The 22,975-nt window shown below is 45.0% G+C and overlaps 1 protein-coding gene across 1 annotated transcript in view; it reads right to left on the bottom strand.

The window, feature by feature from the left end:
- Nucleotides 1-172: 172 nt before the first annotated feature.
- SIK2 (salt inducible kinase 2) overlaps nucleotides 173-22,975 on the bottom strand; it is a 131,781-nt gene continuing 108,978 nt past the window's right edge. The window contains exons 7-15 of the mRNA XM_049778640.1: nucleotides 22,117-22,337; nucleotides 20,318-20,470; nucleotides 14,126-14,290; nucleotides 6,264-6,492; nucleotides 5,585-5,869; nucleotides 5,091-5,254; nucleotides 3,900-4,010; nucleotides 3,168-3,259; nucleotides 173-2,467 (exon numbers count right to left, since the gene is read on the bottom strand). Coding sequence (XP_049634597.1) covers nucleotides 1,846-2,467; nucleotides 3,168-3,259; nucleotides 3,900-4,010; nucleotides 5,091-5,254; nucleotides 5,585-5,869; nucleotides 6,264-6,492; nucleotides 14,126-14,290; nucleotides 20,318-20,470; nucleotides 22,117-22,337 — 2,042 coding nt within the window. The 3' untranslated portion in view covers nucleotides 173-1,845. The remainder of the gene's footprint in view (nucleotides 2,468-3,167; nucleotides 3,260-3,899; nucleotides 4,011-5,090; nucleotides 5,255-5,584; nucleotides 5,870-6,263; nucleotides 6,493-14,125; nucleotides 14,291-20,317; nucleotides 20,471-22,116; nucleotides 22,338-22,975) is intronic.

A 22,975-nucleotide genomic window follows, 5' to 3' on the forward strand; every position in this document is an offset into this window, starting at 1 on the left:
GTCTTTGTTGGGGGGCAGGCGTCACTCTGACCTGGTAGCGATACATTTCCTGGGATTCACTCAGAAACGAGTGCCCCATTTTCAATCCTGAAGCCACCTTTATTTCATCAATATTACAGCACTTTAGTAAATTTTGGAACATGTTCTGTCAGCCTAAACCAGCTCTCTTTTGTAATTGTCTCATTTCACACGGACTTAAAAAGCAGACTAGAACTTGAACTAGTGCTGTTGAAGGTCACATGCCTGATGCTTCTTCATGCCACCCATTCCTGCTGACCTAAGGACACCCTTTTGGGAAACCACACGGGGGCCATCTGGGCTCCTTGGACCTCCATGCTTTCTGCACCTGCCTGGACTCTGGCTACGAAGAGAAAAGGCAACTTAAAGGTGTTTCTAGATGCAGCATCAATGTAGTTGGTGCCTCTCTTCTCTGTGCTTTAAGGAAGAGGCTTTGTGCTTAATGCATTCATCTACTTTTGGACCAGCCACTCTAAAGGACAGAAATGACGAGTCTCTGTGGATAATACTGGATTTGTAACACTTGTATGTTACTGTCCAAGTGACAGTTTACTCTAAGGAGTAAACTGAGTACTAGCAGGTACTCAGTTAACTAGCTGAAGCATTTATTTTTTTAACTTACTTGGAGGAATGACTTGTTAAGGGTTGAGGTTGAGCAGTACTAGTCCTATCACACATTTGACAGATAAAACTGCTTAAATGGTTAACACATCTGTGGTTTTTGAATATTGCTGTAATACTTGAACATTTCATTACAAATCAAAATATTAAGGAAATTAAGAATGCGATTCCCACATGGTGGAAAACAAACTCTGAAGTGACTTTGGATGTAGCGTTGACATAAATGGAAAAGTGTTGGTTTCTACAGAAAAGAATTAAAGCATGATCTGGGGAGAAAAGGCACGGCACTACCACTTCACATGGGAGATAAAAGTTCATTTTCTTGTCCTTAAAGTCTCTAAGCCCTATGTGAAACTGTCCAAATATACAAAGCTCAATAAACTACGAGCAACATAGAGTGTAAAGTCAAAATAAGTATTCCGCAGTGAGAGAGATGCTAGCTCGGTCCTCCAGAGACCAACCATAGAAACCAGAAGTCTCCGCCGAAGGCCACAGGAAGAGCCTGTCTTCCCAGGCAGGCGCTCCTGGGGGCTTCTCCCAGTCTCCAGGGTTACTTCTGCAGGCAACATCTTCGCAGCCCTGAGAACACGCTGATACAAGGGGGACCAGGGCACTTTTCTGGAGAGTTGTGTTGCCTGCTGCCTGTCTCAGGGGTCAGTACCAGACGTTATTTAGCAGCCCCACCCCGGCCCGCCAACAAAGCTTATGCTCCCCTGTTTTGTCATGGTCATGGGGACAAATAGCATCAGCAGCTTAGAACTCAGGGGTCAATGACAAAGTTCACCTTTGCTTCTCCTGCATCTAATTTTCCCAAAGGTATTCATGATTTCTTTTAAACAACGCTGTTGCTTCTGTGAAAATTCACTACCCTTTCTTGCTTTGCCCACGGATCATGGCATACATTTCTCCCACGATCACCGAGGGTTCCCTTGGCGATGGACTGGGGTAGATCAGCTCGCTCGATGACTTAAGGAGCTCTAGCTTACAACTATGTTCCTGCACTTACTACAGAAAACTGGGGGACAGAGCCAAGAAGGAGTGACATCCGCCTGGGCCAGGCCCTCTGATTCCAGTTGGGTGACTTGATTTTTTTTTCCCCATTAGGGAGAAGGCAGGAAAAATAAGCTTCAAATTTAAAAGGCTGGACTGAAAATAGAAATAAGCACTCTTTCTTCAGCAGACCCGCCTTGCTGCTTTGTGCTGAGGCTAATTCACCAGGACGTAGCCATTGTGCTGGGGGTCCACAGCCTCCAGCATCTCACAATCAAAGAGTCCAGGGAACTCCGACAGGGGGAGAGAGTCGTAGGTGGAAGGGGCGTCCTGCAGTCCTGAGCTCTGGGGACCCTCGGGGGGTGCCATGCCACTCTGCGGGGCCTCGTCCATGGGGAACTGACAGGGGGCGGCATAGTCTGGCTCCGAGGCTGCTGCCCCAGGCAGCTCACAAGTCTGGTAGGGAAACTGTAAGGGCGAGGAAGCTGCTCCTGGCTGCTGAGGCTGTGGAGGTGGCGGAGGTGGCGGTGGAGGCGGCTGCAAGTGTGTGGGGAGAGAAGGGGCCCTGTGGCCCGGCGAAGAGGGAAGGGGCGGCAGCTGCATCTCCTGGTACTGGCTGAGGAAAGGGCTGAACTGCATTTGCTCCGACGTAGGCTCCAGCACGGGGCTCAGGGGCTGGGTGAGGGCGAAGGGCGGCTGTGAAGGCTGGGGCGTCTCCGGGTGGGCCAGGGGCAGCTGTGGGCTGGGCTGCGGGTAGGAGCTCTCAGCTATCTGCATCTGATTAAAATACGCCTGCAGCTGAGATTGCTTCTGCAGGAAGAGCCGCTTCTGCTGGAGTCTACATTGGCAACACCAAGAGAGAGAACCGTGAGCCTGGGTTGCCGCTCATCTGAACAGAAATGCAGTGGCGGTCAGTCATTAGCTGCAGTCATTAAGTCCTACTTGTCCCCGTGGTGGCAGGGGCATTTGTTTCAGTGAAGAAGGAACCAAATGCACCTGACTTCTCAAGCCCAATCTTACTTCTGGCCCCTCCATTCTGACTGACCCCTCAGTATTCAACTGACTCATCTCTCTAAGATGCTATATTTCTCCCTGTGAGGCGAGAAGCTGATGTCCCAGCTTCAGAGCTGACCCCAAGTGTCTGCTGGAGGGGACCAGGGTTCTCTGGCTGGGCCAGGATTCCTGCACAGAACCCACTTAAGCGCAGTAAGTTGGAGCCTGAGACTTTGGGTATCTTCCTGACCCAAAGGGGGAGATAGTGGCAAGGATGCAGGCTATCTGCGACAGCTCTTGTGTCTTGCAGATCGCCTCAGGTTTCAAGAGTGCCGTTCCAGAGAAGTGAGCTCTGGGGAAAGGGCTGCATTGCTGCTTTCTTTGTTGTTGTTGGGGGCCACACCCAGCGGTGCTGAGAGGGTCATGTGATATTGAGCAGAGTACAGGCAATATGGATGCTCTACCATCTTTCGCACCCCTGGCTCCCTTCAGTCTTTATGTAAGAAAGTGACTTTTTGGTCAAACCCCACCCCACTCCCCTTCACCTGTGTTCCTGCAGCTGCTGTTCAAGGCTCCGGGGAGTTTCTTTACAATAAAGCTGACAGGTATTCTGGGCCTTTGACAGAAGTCCGGGCTTCTGGAAGAGCAGAAAGACAGCATGAGTGTGACAATGTGACAAGAGCTTGCGGCCTCAGCTTCTGCCTGGAATGTCTTCCCCAAACAGTGCAGGAGGGCTGATTGCTCAGTGAATCCGGATCCCCTTGGCCCACAGAGCTGGCTCAGCCCAGGTGAGCTGGGCACCTCAGCCCTAACCTACTTCTGTTCCTACTCCTGGGAGTCTCAAGGAGGCTAGGGGAGGTCAGCTGGCAGCACCTGCCCAAAATGAATAAACAAATGACTCATTCTTCAAGGGGACTGTTAGGGGTCATTTTTTGAAGATTATCAGGCACCAGTGTGGAGCTAATCGGACGCTCCTGGCACTAGACATTTCCATTTTATTTATTATTTATCACGGGGAGTCACATTAGCCAGGTGTCCCTCTCCTACCTCAATGGTGTTGTCCTTCACTGAAGCTCAAGGACTAATCCCCACCCCCCATCAGCACGGAGTCTAAGGCTAAGTCTGGACACGTTTCTAGAACGTACAAGTGCAGAGTCAAATTCCTGCCTAAAGGAATCAAGAAGCCACCCGAAGTAGAACGAGCAGGCCTAACAGGTTCCAGCAGCACAGCGGGCAGGTCGTGGCAGAGCGCCTGGGCAGGGCGGGAAAGCACCCACCTGGAGCCGGTGCTGCAGGTACTGCGCCTCCAGACCCGGCCGCTGGGGGAGCTGCGGGCGCACGGCACCAGGCAGAGGCGCCACGCTCTTCTGCTGTGGAGCAACTTCCTCCTGCACAACAAAGGGGTGCAAACGCTTTCAGTTCTCCATGTGGGAAAAGGTTTCAATTCTGAATTAAGCAACCCTGGCCGCTGTCCACGAGGAAGTCCAAGACTACACGATCTCATGCGCATTTACGTAATGAGGAGGCCGAGGGTTAATGTCTCTGCAGAAAATGTGGATGTGTCCCCTCAGGTCAGCCCGGAGCAAAGGTTCTTTCTGGACATCACCTAGACTAGAGAGAGGCTCTTACCTTGTCCAGAACCTCAAGTACCAGAGCCCTGAAGCATGAAAACAGAGAGGGCTAAATCACTAAATAAAGGCATTTTTAGGGGGCCTGAGCAATAGTGCAGTGGTAGGGCGTTTGCCTTATATTGGCTGCCCCAGGATGGTCCTGGGTTCAATCCCTGACATCCCATATGGTTCCCCAAGCCAGGAGTAACCCCTGAACATCATTGGGTGTGGCCCAAAAACCAAAAATAAAAGGGGGGGGGGGCACAAATTTAGCACAAATTCACCATTTGTAATGCATTTATGCATTCTGCACAAAAATGGCATCTGTATTTCTTTTCTTTTCTTTTTTTTTTGTAACACCCAGCAGTGGTCAGGGTTACTCTTGGCTCTGCACTCAGAAATAGCTCCTCGCTGGCCCAGGGGACCATATGGGATGCCGGGATTCGAACCACTGTCAGTCCTGAGTTGGCTGCGTGTAAGGCAAACACCCTACTGCTGTGCTATCTCTCTAGACCGGGCATCTATCTTTCTTAAGGAAGCGATAGTTTCAAAAATGGTAGTAGCAAGCTTCTCCTCAGGCAGTTTCTCCCTTTTCATCTTGGTGTGTGTGCTCAGGGGAGAGGAGCTCCAGAGAACCTAATGAGGCAATTCTGATGAACCTCCTTCTGTCAGCTGAGCAAGTTTGGCCTCCAACTCCCCAAGGACCAGGGGGGCTCATCGGCAGGAGGCAGCAGCTCGGTCAGCTAGCTATTAGGGAAACAGCTATCAGGAGGCCAGCCTTTCCAGAGCTCCAGTGTACTCTAGGGCTGAGAGAACCATATTCAGGAGAAACTCCAGGACCATCTCTGGTGAACCCACCTGGGGGCAGCTGCTAGGAAGGTCCTGGAGCGGTGGAGCAGCTGATGTCAAGCTGGGATCGGCCTCTGAGCCCATCTGCTCATAGAGCAACTGCACTTTGTTCAGCTCCAAGATTCCTTTGGTTCGTGCCAGATTCTGAAGGTGCTGTCTAAAGGCAACGATTCCTGAAAGTATAAAGACCAAACAGTGAAAGGAAGGAAAGAGTGAAGGAAGGCCGGAGAGTAGAAAGGAAGGAGAAGGGAAGGTAGGAAGGAGAGAGGAAGTGAGGGAAGAAGCCAGGAAGGCAGGAGGAAAAGCAGGAAGTCAGGTAGGCAGGAAGACAAGAAGAAAAGCAGGAAGGAAGACAGAAAGACAGAAAGACAGAAAAGCAGACAGGGAGTCAGGAAGGCAGAAAGGAAAGCAGGAAGGCAGGAAAAGCCCAGATGATAAGCAGTGTGGTGACGTGCTGCCATGTGTTGTTCAGGAAAGAGGTCAAGCCAGAAACAGCCAGTTACCTTGGGTGAGGGAGGTGTCCGACGCCCTGCGGCCTTCTCGGAAACTCACAGGGGACCGATTGTGGGCCTCCCGTTTCTGGGCACTCAGAGCCTGCATGGCTGGGTTGGCAGGTCTCAGGCTTATGAAGGGGGACGTCATGCGTGGAGATGGCTGATTGGCTAGCATGATGTCCTTCAGTGAAGGGGTGTCCTCCAGAAAGTTCAGGTCCCTCTGAATCGAGCCCATATCATACTCGGCGTCCACACTGTCCAGGGAGGGGTTGTCACTCATTGAGAACATTTTCCCTGTGAAAACAATTACAACCCTAGCAGTGAGCAGCTTCTTTGCACCTGGGATACAAGGCGGCTTGCATCTGCCCAGCTACAGTGCCTCACTGTTTGGCTGCAGCATCTTTCAGTGGTTTTTTTCTTTGGCTATCAATTTGGTATTTAGAAGGAAAATCCACTCCTCTAAAGCTGTCCCACAGGATCTTCCCCACTTGGTGCATGTCTGTCCCCAGTGAACCACATAGCCCTCTGGGAACCCTGGAAGCTTCTGTGCAGCCCTTAGTCTACAGCTAAATGTGCTCCATTGAGGCACCAGGCACTGGAGCAAGTTGGGGTCACCATTGTTTCTCTGGTGATGGCAGTGGGAGCGGAGGCTAGGAAAACTCAGCCTGGTTTTCAGTTGAGTCCATACCTGAACCAGGCAGCACAACCAGCTGATTGGTCACTTCAGACAGAGTGTGCCGCCTCTGCCCACTGCGTGTGGACTGGAACGTGTCGAAAGCCTGGCTTGGGTCTTCCTCCACCTCGCCCTCTGTCTCCAGCCCTTCATCGATGGATGTCTCCATCATGTTGCTAGGCAGTGACTGGCAACCCTTCTTTATCAGTACAGGAGGCACCGGGTCCAGGAGACAGCCATTGACCTAGATTCAATGCAAGAGGGAGCAAGTTTTGGTTTCCTGCTCAGCATAAGAAAAACCCACAATGGAAGACAAACCAAGGCAGGGAAAACTAGAAAGTCATGAAATAGGGGCCAGAGAAATAGTACAGTGGGTAGAGCACTTGCCTTGCACTATGCAGAACTGGGTTCAAGCCCTGGCACATCCTTTATGGTTCCCTACGTATTATATACAATGATTCCTGAGTGCAGATTAACCCCTGAGTGCACCTTAGGTGCAGCCCCAAAACAAACAAAAACCAAAAAAGAGAAAGTGGTAACATATTGAAAAAGCACATATTTTCTACCAACGATGATGTGGAGATCTAAAGTAAAGGCAAGTCAACTGTGGTGCTCAGAGACAGAAGCCCATTATGATCCAAACTGGCACCAGCTCCTGGTTTCTCTGAGTCACCATTAGTACAATAAACAATTGTGTTAGTGGTTTCCAGATGAAGAGGGGCCTATCCGCCTGAGGCCTAGCTGATACTTTATTTTTTACATAGGAAAATTAAGGGGGGGGGATTGAGGAGTTTAAAAAAAAAAACCAACAGAACAACATGACTCATAGTTAGAAGAAAGCAGAGTCACTAGCATTCCTCTAATTTTCAACCACAAAACACACTGGAAGGTTCTAGACATACTTTTATATTCATAATTTAAGTACCTGCACATTTAAATTAGTCTTTAATTGGCTCGATGTGCCTGAGGAATGGAAAAAAAAGAATTCTTTGAAGACAAAATGATACCACAAGGATTGGCAAAAAAAAAAAAAAAGAAAAAAGAAAAAACGAAACAAAAACCAACCAAACAACAAAAAACCAACAATGAAACAAAACAAAAAAACCTCAAATGGCAAACAGCCAAGACCTTCCATTATAGAATAACAAATGACTCACAGGCCCCAAATTCCAGCAGAGGTTAATGAGCGCCAGTGCGCCGAATCATCTCCTCCAACAGCACACACCATCTCAGCAGCTTGCACCCCAGTGGGACCAGCTCAGCAAGGCCCGGAGCGAGAACTCTGCCTTCCTTGGCAGTTGCTAAGTAAACCACTGAATTGCAGGCAGGAACAGCAGACAGAGGGGAGTTGTGGTTGTGAGTCCTCTGGCTGGTAAAAGCCCCAATGAGCAGGCAATTATTTACCTCATTACCTAAACTATTCCCCTGTGGAAATCAATCTGTTTTCTCCTCTGAATAGCTGCTCAGGACCAGCCAGTCAGAAGCACTCTGGCCTTAGCCACACTTTCACCTGGAACATGCTGGGGAGAACTATTGTTGCCTTTGGAAGCAGAAGCAGCTTGTGGATATGAGAGGTGACGTGGACCATCCCTGTGCCAGACACAGGAAACTACCCTCTTTAGGCCACCAATTGGAAGGCTTTGCAGGCCCTGTATTTGGAGAGAAGATGTGGTGACTCAGACCTTTGTTTGCTTGGCGAAGGGGGGGTGGGGGGGGCTTTCCCACCAAACTGTTTCAGGCTGCAGCCACTACATGAATAAGGTGGCTAATACATTCAGGCTTTGAAAGGGGTGGTCATTTTAAAGGAAGTATGGCGAAAGCTCTCTTTCAGGCCAACATCCATCTTCCTCAGGGCACCTGAAAATAAGAGCTCTGAAAACTGGCCTTATGGCCACTCCCAAGAGAAATCTTCTGTTTTTAAAATTTTGGAGTAGAAGGCCAGAGTTATAGTACAATGGGTAGGGTGCTTGTCATGTATGTGGCAAACATGGGTTTGATCCCTGGCATCTGTCTTGGTGCCCTGCCAGGAGTAAAACTGAGAACAGAGACAGGAGTAAGTACTGAACACCACCGGGTGTGGCCCAAAAAGAAGAAAAAATTGGGGTTGGGGGATACTTCTAGGCAGTGCTCATGGGCCCACAGGCAATCCTGCCATAATCAGCCAACTGTTCCAAGATGTCCAGTGCTAGGGCCTGTAGTGCTGCCATGGCTCCAGGGCAAGATGTGGTGCCAGGATTTGAACTTGGGTCCTGGCACAAACCACTGAGTTATCTATCTTCCCAGCCAAAATTTTCTCATTTTTTACTAACAGTTTTCTTATATAAAAGAATGACTGTTTATGTATTTATTTTTATACCTTTAGTTTTTCTAGCTGTCTGCAGATACTAAGATTAGCTAGAGATAATTTAGAAATGAATAAAACTGCATTATAGATTTACTACTGAGCATCTTGACACTGATAGACTATAGTGAAATTGTATCCCAGGTTCCTCGCAGAACAGTCTTACAACCAAGTTCTGTTTTTCCTTAACAGAGAAAAGTCGCCTTTTCTCTTTTTCTGGGTGTTGTTGTTTCCTGGGTAGTCAAAAAGTCAGAAAGATAGTCTCCTTAAAGGGGCTGGGAGATAGGACAGAAACTCAGATTCAGTTTTCAGCACCAATGGTCTCCAGCACAGCTGGGTATAGGCCTGGAGGTCCCCAGCTGGGATGGCCCAGTGATCCTCAACACTACAAGACTGAAGCAGTGTCACAGCCTCAGGTCCATGTGTCGAACATTGGCCTGGTTGATAATCACTGATTCATGGTAGGATCCTTGGGCCTCCTGAACAACAATAGGGAGATCCCAAACACACACACAGACACACAACACACAACATACACACACTTCCCTAAAAATGTCTGCTCATAAATTTCTCTTCTTGTTTTTTTTTTTTTTGTGGCCACACCCAGTGACACTCAGGGGTTACTCTTGGCTATGCACTCAGAAATCGATCCTGGCTTCGGGGACCATATGGGACATGGGGGGATCGAACCACAGTCTGCCCTAGGTTAGCGTGTGCAAGGCAAATGCCCTACCACTTGTGCCATCGTTCCGGCCCCATCTCTTCTTCTTCTTTTTTGTTTTTGGGTCACACCCAGCAGCGCTCAGGGGTTACTCCTGGCTCTATGCTCAGAAATTACTCCTCAGGGCCAGTGAGGTGGTGCTAGAGGTAAGGTGTCTGCCTTGCAAGCGCTAGCCAAGGAAGGACCGCAGTTCGATCCCCCGTCCCATATGGTCCCCGCAAGCCAGGGGCAATTTCTGAGTGCTTAGCCAGGAGTAAACTCTGAGCATCAAATGGGTGTGGCCCAAAAAAACAAAAAACAAAACAAAACAAAAAGAAATCACTCCTGGCAGGCTCGGGGACCATATGGGATGCTAGAATTCGAACCACTGTCCTTCTGCATGCAAGGCAAACACTTTACCTCCATGCTATCTTTTCGGCCCCTCTTCTTGTTTTTATACTAGAAGAAAAATGATGTCTTTTATTAAAACTTTTTTATGCTAATTTCAGTGCTAGCCTGGTAGAAAACAATAATCTGGCCTTTCAGATGTTTGATGATTAAATCAGAAAGCACAGTTGGGGCCTGCTCGCAGTTAATAGGTGTAAACCCTTCAGCTGTAAGATCATTTCCTGAAACAATGATAATCATGCCACCCTTTCCTGCCAACTGACTACCCAGGGACTTGGTCTAACAAGAGTCTAAATTTGGCTCTAGGGTCTATGACTAAAACATTGGGCCAATCTACCTCGGGAGAACTGGGCTGCTGGGAAGATGCTTCACTCTAAGGAATAATCTGGGTAAACTTTAAATTTCAAGGCTTCTATTACAAGATAGATATCATCATTGTATATTTTCTGACTTGTATAATTTCTGTCTTTTCTAAAAGCTCAACTGAGCCCCTGCCCCTTTTTCTTTTTGCCTTTGAGCCATTCTTTACAGTGCTCAGGGCTTACTCTTCTCTCAGGCATCACTCCTGGCAGGTATCAGGGAACCATATATATGGTGCTGGAGATGGAGCCTGGACCAGTAGTATACCTTGGTCAGGGGCAACTCCTTATGATGGGGCCAACTGGGCCAGCAGTTCAACTGCAAGGGACTGAGGATATAGTGTTGTTCCCTGTAGTGCTGATGATACTCCAGCTTCCCTGCTGTGCTTGGGGATCCAGGGCCACATCCAGAGAAGCTGGGGCAGACAATTAGTGCCAGAGATACCATGGGGTTGATTGCATGCAAGGCCTGCATCTTAACCCCTGTACTATTTCACAGCCTAATGCTTAATATTTTAAAAGTTTTGGTGTGGTATTTCCAGACCTCCTTTTATGCAAACTACCATAAATGCTATTTAATGTAGCTAATCATGGACTACCTCTACTACCCTTGCATTTTCTCAGTTCCTTTGCCTTCCAGCTCTGAATGTGGTAACCTGGAAAACTGTTCTAAAACCATTTAAAAGTGACTAAAATAGGGGCTGGAGAGATAGCATGGAGGTAGGGCATTTGCTTTGCATGCAGGACAGTGGTTTGAATCCCAGCATCCCATATGGTCCCCCAAGCCTTCCAGGAGCAACTCCTGAGCACTGCCGAGTGTGACCCTCCTCCCCACCAAAAATGTGACTAAAATAAGGTGTGCATATAAAGAATTCACAATTCCCCCAAACCCTCCAATGATGGTAATGGCTGGTCCTGTGCAAGGACATGGTGTGTCACCTGGGTGGGTCTGTTTCTACTCAGAGTGGGGAGACTGTCTCCAAAAGGTGTTCTACTTGAGAGGAACCCTGAATCCAGGTTTGAGAGCAGAGATTCATAGCATAGGACGGTAACCATGGAATACTTTAGAAGGCTGAGAGATGGCAGGTCCTAGAGGCACCCACCCTGCACTTCCAACTACAAGCACAGTTAAACAAGTGGCCCAAGCAGGTAGGAGGCACCTTTAGAAAACAGTGTCTGGGTATTGGAGTCAGTGTACAGGAAGCAACAGGAACAAAGGAACTTACTGGTTTCTCTTGACAGTTTGGAGCGAGAGTGTTTGTTTGTGGGCCCCACAGAATAGGCACTAAGGAGGGAAGAGGAAGGAGCCTTTGTGCTGACCCAATAAAATGGGTCACAGGGCAGACAAGCGGGTGTCTGTCCTGGCCCTGGGCCAAGGAGGCCCTGATCGTGTGGATGGCTGCTCTGGCATGGTCTGGCTCTGCCCACCAATGCGAATGCACCACCAAGCTCCTGTCTCTATCTGTCACAAAAGCATTCATTTCCTGTCTGTTTCCTAGTTACGGTAACAATCACAGGCTTTAAAAATAGCTTGCCCTATATAATTCAGCAGACAGTGCCCAATCTGTGTTTTGGGCCCGATGCCCTCACAGACAAGCTTTTAACAGACTGAATTTTAATTTTTTTTTTTAAGGGAATGAAATCTTAAAAGTAAGTGAATTATGTGGCCCCAACTGATGTCTAGGCTTCTGGGGGAGGAAGAAGGAGCAGTTTATTGAGGATGCTGAAACACTAGCCTGCCAGAGGCAGAATATCCACAGGAAGCGGTTTTTGTCTTTAGAGGCAAGGACACAAAAACCTCACGATCAGCAGCTTCGCCTCTACCTGCCTATGGCAGCCTTCCTTGCATGAAGCTGCTTTGACCATGTTCTAGCGAAACTTTTTCTTTTCTTCTAAACTGACCCAACTTTGAGACCGTAGCTGGCACTCAACTTTCCCATCATCTAGGTGCAAACATTGCTAGCAGTAACCACTGTTCTCTCCAGACTTTGGCTATTTTACCTGCACACTCTCATTTCTTTGCCCTTACTTTCCAGTCTCATGGACACAGTCTTAGTTCAGGACACACACCTTTATGCCTTTTCAATTCTTTGTCCCCTGTAGACCATGGAAGTTGCATTCTCATTTCCAAGGCACAATAGTGATCAAACAGCTGATCAAAAATCTTTGGTTGTGGGGTGGGGAGGAGGGAGATTTAGGGCATTGGTGATGGGAATGTTGCACTGGTGAAGGTGGGTGTTCTTTATATGACTGAAACCCAACTACAATCATGTTTGTAATCATGGTATTTAAATAAAGATATATAAAAATAATCTTCGGTTGGTCCTTACTGTCTTGGAGAAATCTGACTAGAACAATTCTCTAGGTACAAAAACACTCCCAGGTTGAGAACTTGAGCCTAAAGAAAAAGTCAAAACTTTTGGTTTGCCATTAGAGTGAACCTATTTGTCTTTTTGGGGATTTTTGTTTTGTATTGAAGCCATACCTGGCGATGCTCAGGACTTACTCTTAGCTCTACACTAAGGACTTACTCCCAAAGACATATCTTACTCCAGAGACTTACTGTGGAGATCATATGTGATGCCAGGGATTGAGCCTGGGTCAGTTGCATGCAAGGCAAGTACCCTGCCCACTATACTATTGTTCCAGCCCTTTTCGTCTTTTTTTCCAACAGCTTCCAATCATGTGCTCTGTTCCTTAGAACATGGAGCTAGTGCTCTGACTGAGAAAGACCACAGTTTTTCTAGTACTTTTTATGATCCAACTTTCTCTAGTTACACTGAGACATCAAAATTGATTGATACCATCTTGACTTGACCTGCCCTGCCACAGTTTCCAGATGTGACAGTTACCACAAACTTGTCAGATCAAATTGCTAAGAGCAAATTACTTGCCTGGAAGCACACTAACTCTTTAGTGGACCAATAGATCCTTTAGTTCATTTCTTTAGCACCTAGCAATGCTTTTAGTGTCTCTTCTGCTAGACTTTGAAGCAGAAATTATATCTTACTCATCATTTTTACTACCTAAGCAGGCTAAAAAAGACAGGAAACCAGTATTTATTATGTATCTAAAGTCTGCCTAGAGTCATATGCACTTTTTCAATTAGTCTTCACAACTGTCTTTTAAATTGGTAATATGATTTTACACAGGAGTAAAACTCAAATTCAGAGGACTTAGTCATTTTGTTCAACTTCATTCAGCTAGTGAAAGAACAAAGATAGTCTAAAAAAACTCCAAGTCTATGAACTAGGTCTATTAAAATCATACAGGTTATATCACATGACGCTAAGAATATAAAACACATAGAAGTTAAACAAATATCCAGGAAATGAAAAAAGTCATCATCTTCCATGTACCAACTTCATACAGTTCACTAAGATAAATGTCTTTGAGAAGCATGAACAAAATGGTGTTCAACTGACCCCCCCCCCCCAAAAAAAAGCCCATTTCTCTTAGCTATTACAGTGGGAAGAACTAGAACTAGAACATGGACAACATCCAATTCAGCACAATAGTTATATGTTTGTTTTGAGTTTCAGTTTGTTTTAAAAATGAAAAAAAGAAGGAAAGAAAATCCAAAAACTTGGGAAGGATCTAGAGATGTGAAGAAAGAAGAAATTGGAAGAGCAAAAACAAAGTATTGTGAACAGGATATATGAGACCTAACAGGCTGCATAATTGTCATGATAATAAGATAGTGATGAGGGGCCAGAGAGATAGCATAGTGGGTAGGACACTTGCTTGAATGTGGCTGACCTCGTTCAATCCCCTGGTACCTAATATAATCCACAGAGCAATACCAGGAGTGATCCCTGAGTACAGAGTCAGGAGTAAGGCCTGAACACTGTGGGGTATGGCCCAACACTCCCCAGATTCCCACTCCCCACTGAAAAAGTATAAGATTCAAGTGGAGCACCATTCTTAGTTGAGGTCTTTTTAAAACAAACAAACAAACAAACAAACAAAACCTTCCCAAGTGACTCAAGGAATATAAAGCCAATACTGCCAGGACTAAGGGAAGTGTTCAGCCACCCTGCAGCTCCAAGTCTCTCAGATGTGACCATACCTTTGGAGTGTCCACACTCTCTTCTTCCATAAAGGCTGCTTCTGCCTGACAGCTAGGGGCTGGGAATGAAAAGGCCTCCACATTGGGTGCCTGTGGGAGGAGGGTGGACCTCATCAGCCGCAGGTTGGGGGAGTGCACGGTCACCGGGAGTCCCACAGTTTGTGCCTGCAAATATTATAAGAATAGACAGTCAGGAACATGGTACTTTCTGGATGAATATGCAAAATCCTGGGAATAAAATAATCCTTCCTGGAACAATGAAAGGATAGTTACAAATAACAAAGAATGTAATAGGCCTAAATTGTCTTAATTGCCTCTGGATTCTGTTTCTGAGATTGGCTCCCCAGAATAAAAATGTGCCTACATTTCACATAGACAAGAAGGTAATTCTTATTTTTCTTTGCATGGAATCAAAGGCTTTTCCTATTTCTTTTCTTTTTCTTCCAGTCTAACTAACATAACCCAGGAAAGATATAAAGAAAAACAAGGAAGACCTTGCCTCTAGACACACAAGAAAAGAACCAGGATTAGGCACAAATACACACAGCCATCTACTATAATACAACACACCCTGTAACAAACCCCTCTCTCTGCGCTTCCACCCCTTTTGGAGCCAGTGCCTATGACATGGGAGGCAAAGACTCTACCCAGTGCAAACCCCTGGCTCAAGCTCTCCCTCTGTGAGTGGGGGGAGATAGCAAGGGGATGTGTGAAGAGGAGGAAGGGAGAAACAGCCATGACTTGTGAGGCCGGAAGGAAGTCCTTGCAAACAAAGCCTGCCTGCACACAGCCTGCAGAGAGGGATGCAAGTTGCTGCTGAGTTCGCTTCCTGAAGCCCTTAGAGCTCCTGTGACTTTACACCCATTCTGTCCACTCTTCACATCTTCTTTGTTAAGATCTCTACATCAACAAGCACTGCAGTCTTGAAAATCATTTAAAGGAGAACCTTCTCGGCAGTTGATAATGATTTTAAGGACGGGACAGTAGGATAATCCTTTATTCATCATCTCTTCAAATTTAGCAGTTAATTTATTAAATACTTTTTGAATAATAAGTACTTATAAACATTTGTGGGAATGATCTTTCTACAAGACAGAGGATAAAGCATATTTTTAATTCTTTAATCAATCTAAAGGATGTAGAATGGTAAAATTTAAACACAAATGAAAAGAAATAAAAAATATGATTTTAGTGCTCTCTCTCTCTCTCTCTCTCTCTCTCTCTCTCCCTCACTCCCTCCCTCCTTCCTTCTTAAGACCTAGCTTTGATTCCTGGCTCCATCACTTATGGTGTGCTCTTGATCAAGCTTATTAGTCTTTGCTTCCTTACTAGCATGAAACGGCACAGAAACCACTCAGAAATGAAGTTAGGGTTGTGCATGGCAAAAATGGAAGAGCCTTCATTTAGGCATACATATCCTTATTTCTCTTTCTGCCCAAAGTCTTAAAATGATCACAAATCTTTCAAAGAGGAATCTGACTGCAATATAAGTAGAAATGAACTTGCTAATGGTTCCAGTTAAAATTCCAGTTGATGATTTTCAGGATGAGGCAATACTTCAGAAATATTCTTTTTTTTTGGGGGGGGGGCACACCCATTTGATGCTCAGGGGTTACTCCTGGCTAAGCGCTTAGAAATTGCCCCTGGCTGGGGGGACCATATGGGACGCTGGGGGATCGAACTGCTGTCCTTCCTTGGCTAGCGCTTGCAAGGCAGACACCTTACCTCTAGCGCCACCTTACCAGCCCCTAGAAATATTCTTTATATTTGATTATATTTAGGACAGATTTTTATAGTTGGTATATTCCAATATTAATATCATTAGATATACAGCAGGTGATTAAGACTAAAATAGTAACATGAAAGCATTGGTATTCATAGATAAGGAAAATTAAACAAATAAAAATGAAATGGCATATTTTTCTGACCACGATAAACAGCTTTTTCAAAGTATCATTAACCAAGCACTACTCGTTGACATGATTTATCCGCGGTGTCACAATGAAAACATAAGCTTGCTAGTAAATTCTTCTTGGAACTATCATCTCAGATCTAAGAGCCCATGTTTGAGGTAGAAAAATGAGCCAATGACAACATCATGGAAGACACTGGTCTGCTATGGACACAGCATGGATATGCCGGGTTTCTCCTGCCTAGTCCCTGTCCTCATCCACAGGCCTCTCTGTACAGGTGGGGCTGTACTGTGCCAGATGCAACCACACAGTGTCCTGACAAATTTCACTCTGGGCCACAACTAAGTAGTAATGATAGAGGCATAACATGTTTTCCTGTGGCAAGTGCTTCATATACTGTTAGATGGAAGGCCTTCGGGGAATGCTTCTGAGGGTTCTTATAATCTGAGGGTCAAAGCGGCCCTGCTGGGACAAGGCAGGTGTTGCCTTCTGGTGCGCACAGTGCCATGGAGCTGACTCAGGGGCGCATGACTTTTCTAGAAGGCTGACTTGTCTCCCATGGGAGCAGTGAGGGCTAGTCTCATCCAGATTGCTTTGAAACTCTGCTTCTGACCTCTGCTTCTCAGATCTACTGAAATAAATATTATCTGCTCCAAGGAGAAAAGCTTTATTTGCTACAAATGATCTGACTGTTATGGACAAAGTTATAGTCTCATAATCTTCCTGTTGAAGGCCTAGAAATCCCAGGAGACTGTCTGGAGACACGGTCTCTAAGTAGGTAAGTAAGAGTAAAAGATGTCACTAGGGTGAGCCTGAGTCTCACAGGATAGTTCTTTCTACAAAGAGGCTGAGGCATCAGAGATTTCCTTTTCCACACATGCAGAGAAAGGTCCTGTGAGGACATGCTGAGAAGGAAGGCAGCTGTTGGTAAGCCAGAGAGAGCTCTCAGCAGGAGCCAACCCTGATGGCACCTTGGTCTTCAACACGTAGCCTCCAGAATTAGAAGAAAAATACTTTTTGTGGGAAGGGGTACACTTGGCAATGCTGAGGAGTTACTCCTGGCTCTGCACTCAGGGATCACTCCTGTTGGTTCTTGGGGGACCATATGGAATGGCAGGGTTAGAACCTGGGTCAGCTGTGTGCAAGGCAAACACCTTATCTACTGTGCTATCTCTTCAATTCCCCCAAATACCATATTTTTCTTGTCTAAGTCCCCAGTCTGAGAAACCCCAGCTGACAAAAATACTGCTTTTACTTGAAACCTTTCAATTATATCTTAAAATGAACTGGGATGAAAACTTTACTTTTTGGTTTTTGGTCCATACCCAGCTGTGATCAGGGCTTACACCTGTATCTATGAAATGCTGGAGATCAAACCTTGGTCGGACACATGCAAAGGCAAGTGCTTAAGCTACTGTACTCTCTCTTTCACCCACTTGTCTGTTAAGTTTTGGAGTTGAGGAACAAGCAAAAACTGGTGGTTTCAGGTGGAGTAGATAGATCAAATCTCCAATTTCTATTTTTCACATAACATGGTCCTTCTGAGAACTACCAGAAACAAACTCCAAATAGAGCTGGGAATATTCTTTGAGCACCCCTACCCCTAGATGTGGCCTCCAAACAAATACCCTCCCCCAAACAATAGTGTTTTTATGTTGTCCACACCAAATTTACAGTGTGACATATATTTTGTCTCAACAAAAATGTAAAAATAAACTATCTAAAAATCAAACCAAGGGCCAGCATATGTTCTGTGTAGGGAGACCCCAAGTTCCATTCCTGCTAAACACACACACACAAGTTCCATTCCTGCAAAACACACACACACACACACACACACACACACACACACACACACACAGTCCCAAGTACTACTGGGGTGGCCCTTGTAGCCTCTAATACTGCTGAGCTCTAGCAACACCAAATTGCTGGGCTTGAGCATAGAACCCCCCAGGCCCACACAGCCCAACCACATATCATAGAGCCCAGAACTGCTAGGGAGCTTCCCTCTGCCCCAATAAACCAAAACCAAGCAAAAACCACTGGTGTTGTATGTAGTTCTGGAATTTGATCTTGGGTCAGATGTATGCAAGGCAAGTGCCTAAATCCCTATACTATGTGACTTCTCTATTTTTCATAGAGAAAACTTCTCTATTTTTCATTTTTTTTATGTTAGGATAATCTAACTTCTCTCTCTCTAAATTCCTTCTCTTATCAATCTAATTTTGCTTCCAAACATTACTAGATTAAGAGTCAAATATAGATATAAACAATAAGCTTCCTTTTCTGCTCACAGCATTCATACGTTTGTTATTCTCTGTGTTACAGGTAAACTCTGTACTTTGGAACCCACAGCCTTTCAGACCAGGGCTTCAGCTCTCCACTCCAGCCTTTCACTTCCCTGTGTCTCAGTCTGAGCAGACAGACCTGAATGAGCCCTCCGCTTACCCATCTAAGTACTTCTGCTCCTGCTGCTTCTTTGCCCACATACTGTGCCCATCTCCACTGTCTCTCCCTAAAAAAGTACTCCTTGCCGGGCGGTGGCGCTAAAGGTAAGGTGCCTGCCTTGCCTGCGCTAGCCTTGGACGGACCGCGGTTCGATCCCCTGGTGTCCCATATGGTCCCCCAAGCCAGGAGCAACTTCTGAGCACATAGCCAGGAGTAACCCCTGAGCATTACCGGGTGTGGCCCAAAAAAAAAAAAAAAAAAAAAAAAAAAAAAAAAAAAGAAAAGTACTCCTTGTCCACAAGCTCTTTCCTGTTTAGATGCATCTCTTCTCTTTGTTCTAATTCTTCGACAGCATTTGACTTTTGACTATGGCTCTTGAGTAGGTTTTATTTCTCTTCTATCTTGTAATGTCTCTGAGGGGAGAGCTATATAATATACCCTACCACAACTGTATTAAAAAAAATGGCTTACCCACAGAATAGGACAAACTATTCACCCAATACACATCAGATTGGGGCTATTATCTAAGCTATACAAGGTACTGACAAAACTTACCAAGAAAAAAAAAATCTAACACCATCAAAAAATGGGAAGAAGAAATGAACAGATACTTTCTCAAAGAAGAAATAAAAAAGGCCAAAAAGCACATGAAAAAAATGTTCCACATCACTAATCATCAAGGAGATGCAAATTAAAACAATAATGAGGTACCATCTCAGGCCACAGAGACTGGCACACAGCACAAAGAACAAGAACAATTAGTGCAGGCAGAGATGAGGGGAGAAAGGAACTCTCATTCACTGATGATGGGAATGGTGCCTAGTCCAGCCTTTCTGGAAAAAAATATGGAGATTCCTCAAAAAAACTGGAAATTGAGCTCCCATATGATCCAGCTATATCACTCCTAGGGATATACACTAGGAACATAAAAACACAATACAAAAATACTTTCTGCACACCTATTCATTGTAGTGCTATTTACAATTGCCAGAATCTGGAAACAACAAAGTTGCCCTTCAACAGATGAATGGCTAAAAAAAACTGTGGTACATATACACAATGGAATACTATGCAGTCATCAGGAAAGACAAAGTCTTGAAATTTTCCTATACATGGAAGGACATGGAAACTATTATGCTGAGGGAAATAAGTCAGAGGGAGAGAGAAAGATACAGAAAAGTCTCACTCATCTATGGATTTTAAGAAAAATAAAAGATATTACTGTCATAATACCCAGAGACAATAAAGATAAGGGCTGGAAAGACTGGCTCATGAAATGAAGTTAACCACAAAGAGTGGTGAGTGCAGTTAGAGAAATGACTACATTAACAACTATCATGACAATGTTAATGAGTGAGAGAAGTAGAATGCCTGTCTTGCATACAGGTGAGGTGGGAGGTGGAGGAGGGAGATGGAGGGCATTGGTGGTGGGAATGTTGCACTGGTGAAGGGGGTGGTGGTGTCCTTTTTTGACTAAAACCCAATTACAAACATGTTTACAATCATGGTGCTTAAACATATTATTTTTTTAAAAAAGGCTCACACATGGTAGACAACAAAGCTATTTGTCCAATGAAATAGAATGTACTTGTGAATTCCCACTGCAAGAGAATGATAAAATAAAAATCATTTAAAAAAAGTTATTTGAAATAAAATTAAAAACAGGAAGGGGCTCAAACATTTGAAGAATCTACCTAATGACAGAGAATGACAGAGGCAGAAACTTTAGAGAAAAAGTGTACAGAATAAAATCTGGACCTTTGCAAGATGAATCTGTCACACATGGGAACAGACACCTGCACAGAGAGACTACTGGCTAATGGGGTGTTACCTTGGCAACTGTTTGCTCAGCAATAGTGCTAGGCCGACGCTGGCGGGCGTCAAGCCTCTGCTCCACAGGAAAACTGCTCCTATGTGATTTCAGGCGCTCCACCAACAAGAAATAAATGGCAGCAAAGTGGTTGTAGCTCTTGTTCTCCAAAGACTGAAAGAGGAAAAACAAGTGGTGAAGGCAGAAGAAGCAACCACTCCAATCTAATGATCTACACCTTTCTAAAAAAAAAAGGCAGGAAGAAGTGAGGATGTGTTCTTAAAAACAAAGCAGTGAAATAGCAAAATGAAAGCTGTTCTGGAGTGTGGTACTTTTCAAGGACTTGGTCTTAGTCGGCTCCTTTGGTTTACATTACTAGAGCCCATTTCTTGCTAGGCATTCTACTGTCTCCTACTGACACCCCCCATGTGCTGGCTTGGCTATCTCCACCACAGCTCTGTGAAAGGCCAATAGCAACCTGAGCTTGGTGGTTCCAATTCCAAGTCTCAACACAAGTCCAAACCATTGAGGGCTTGGAAGTGAATGATTACTCAGTGGGGAAATTTCTGATGATTATTTTGGGCTTGAGAAGGACATTTGGATGCTGGATCGAGAGACACCGTGTCTCCATTCTTGGGTAATTTTTTCCTCGTTTTTGGGTCCCACCCTCTCAAAACCTTGAAAATAAAGTTGTTTCTCAATTTTTCATATTCTAGATTGGTCAATTTGCCCAAGATAAGAATGGAGCAGGGAAACAGTGGCTTCCACAGTTTCTGGTTCCACTGCACAGTATGATAGGCACTGTGTGCAGAGTACTTTTAGTAAAGGTCACAGGCCAGTGATACAGTGCGTATAGTGGGACTGTGGCTCTACTTTGTGGAAAAGTTTTAAAAACAACATCAGAGAGCACACAAGAGTCATTTATTTGCTTGGTTTCATGTTATGGCTATAATGAAAGAAAAAGCAATATACCATGAGGACTTGGTTCATGGCTTTCTCAGTTTTGTAACCCATAATAGAACCCACAATTCCTCATCTGGAATCCACTGGGTATTTTTCCTTCTCAGTTTCTTGAAATTTCTCAAAAAAAAAAAAAAATTTTTTTTTTTTTGTTTTTTGGGCCACACCTTGGTGGCGCTTAGGGATTACGCCTGCTCTGCACTCAGAAATCACTTTTGGCAGGCTTGGGGGACCATATGGGATACCAGGAATCGAACCAGGGTCCATCTTAGATTGGCAGTGTGCAAGGCAAATGCCCTACAGCTATGTTATTACTCCAGCCCAAAATTTCTCAATTTCTTTACAAAATAAATTGCACTGGATTTCCTAAACCTAATGCCTCCTTAATTTTCTGCTCAACCATCAGTCCTGTTTTATGCCTGCATTTATGTTCATTTTAAACTCACTTTTTTTTTTTTTTGTCTTTTAGGTCACACCCAGCAGCTCGGGATATGGGATCGACCATATGGGATGCCGGGATTAGAACCATAGTCCTTCTGCATGCAAGCCAAACACCCTACCTCCATGCTATCTCTCCAGCCCCTAAATTCATTTATTTTTACAAAATTTTTTAACTTCATCCTAGAAGAAGCTTTCTACTTTGTACTTGTTAAACTGGTACTTGTTAAACTTCCACCTTTGCCTTTTCTCTGTTCCACAGAAGCTCTTCATCTTGAATTCTTTTTTACAAGGCATAAAACCAAATATAAAGAGACATATGTAACATTTAGGGAAAACTGAACAGTCTGCTTTGGTACTGGTGATATGAGTGCTGCAAGCCTAGAACAACAGGTATGAGCATGGACTCACTATCATTTTACCTCAATGGTTTTCTGTTGATCTATGCCAAGGCTGTGCATCAGTCTCAAAACCTGTTCATTAAACTCCCCAATAGATGGTTCATTTTCTTGCCCTTGAGGATATAGGATGGGTCTTTGAACAGGAACTTCCACGAGCATCCACTTATGCTCCTTGATTTGTGCAATAGTTAGTCGTTTAGATGGGTCAAGGACCAACATCCTTCGAATCAGATGCTCACAGTCTATAGAAAACACAAAATTACAAAAGTCATACAAATTACCTTGTCAGTTCAGCTTATTTACTTGACCCATGTGACTCTGCCCAAGAGCCTTAATCTCTGTATCTGTCACATTACCTGCTAGAATGAAGGTCATGAAATAAAGGGAAACGTGAAAGCTAGTTCTATTTGTTAAGTTCATATAGTCAATGTTGACACATAAAATTAATCTCCATAGTGCACAAATACTTAAAAACAGGAGGGTGTTTGTCAGTGAAATTATTTCTAAATGAAAGTTTCTATTAAATTCTCAAGGGAAAATACCTAGACAGAGCCGTAGATTTCTGCTAAAGAAAAAAAAAAAAAGCCTTGTTTTTTTTTTTTTTTTGTTTTTTTAGGCCACACCCGTTAGATGCTCAGGGGTTACTCCTGGCTACGCGCTCAGAAATTGCCCCTGGCTTGGGGGACCATATGGGACACCGGGGGATCGAACCGTGGTCCTTTCCTTGGCTAGCGCTTACAAGGCAGACACCTTACCTCTAGCGCCACCTCGCCGGCCCCCCCCCCCCTTTTTTTTTGTTTAAAAGCCTTGTTTTTTTTTAGAACAAACTCCATATTGATCCTCAGTTACTTCCAAGGTTAAAAACCTAAGGCTTTGTAAG

This window comes from Suncus etruscus, chromosome 8, assembly GCF_024139225.1.
Source record: "Suncus etruscus isolate mSunEtr1 chromosome 8, mSunEtr1.pri.cur, whole genome shotgun sequence".
NCBI lineage: Eukaryota > Metazoa > Chordata > Mammalia > Eulipotyphla > Soricidae > Suncus > Suncus etruscus.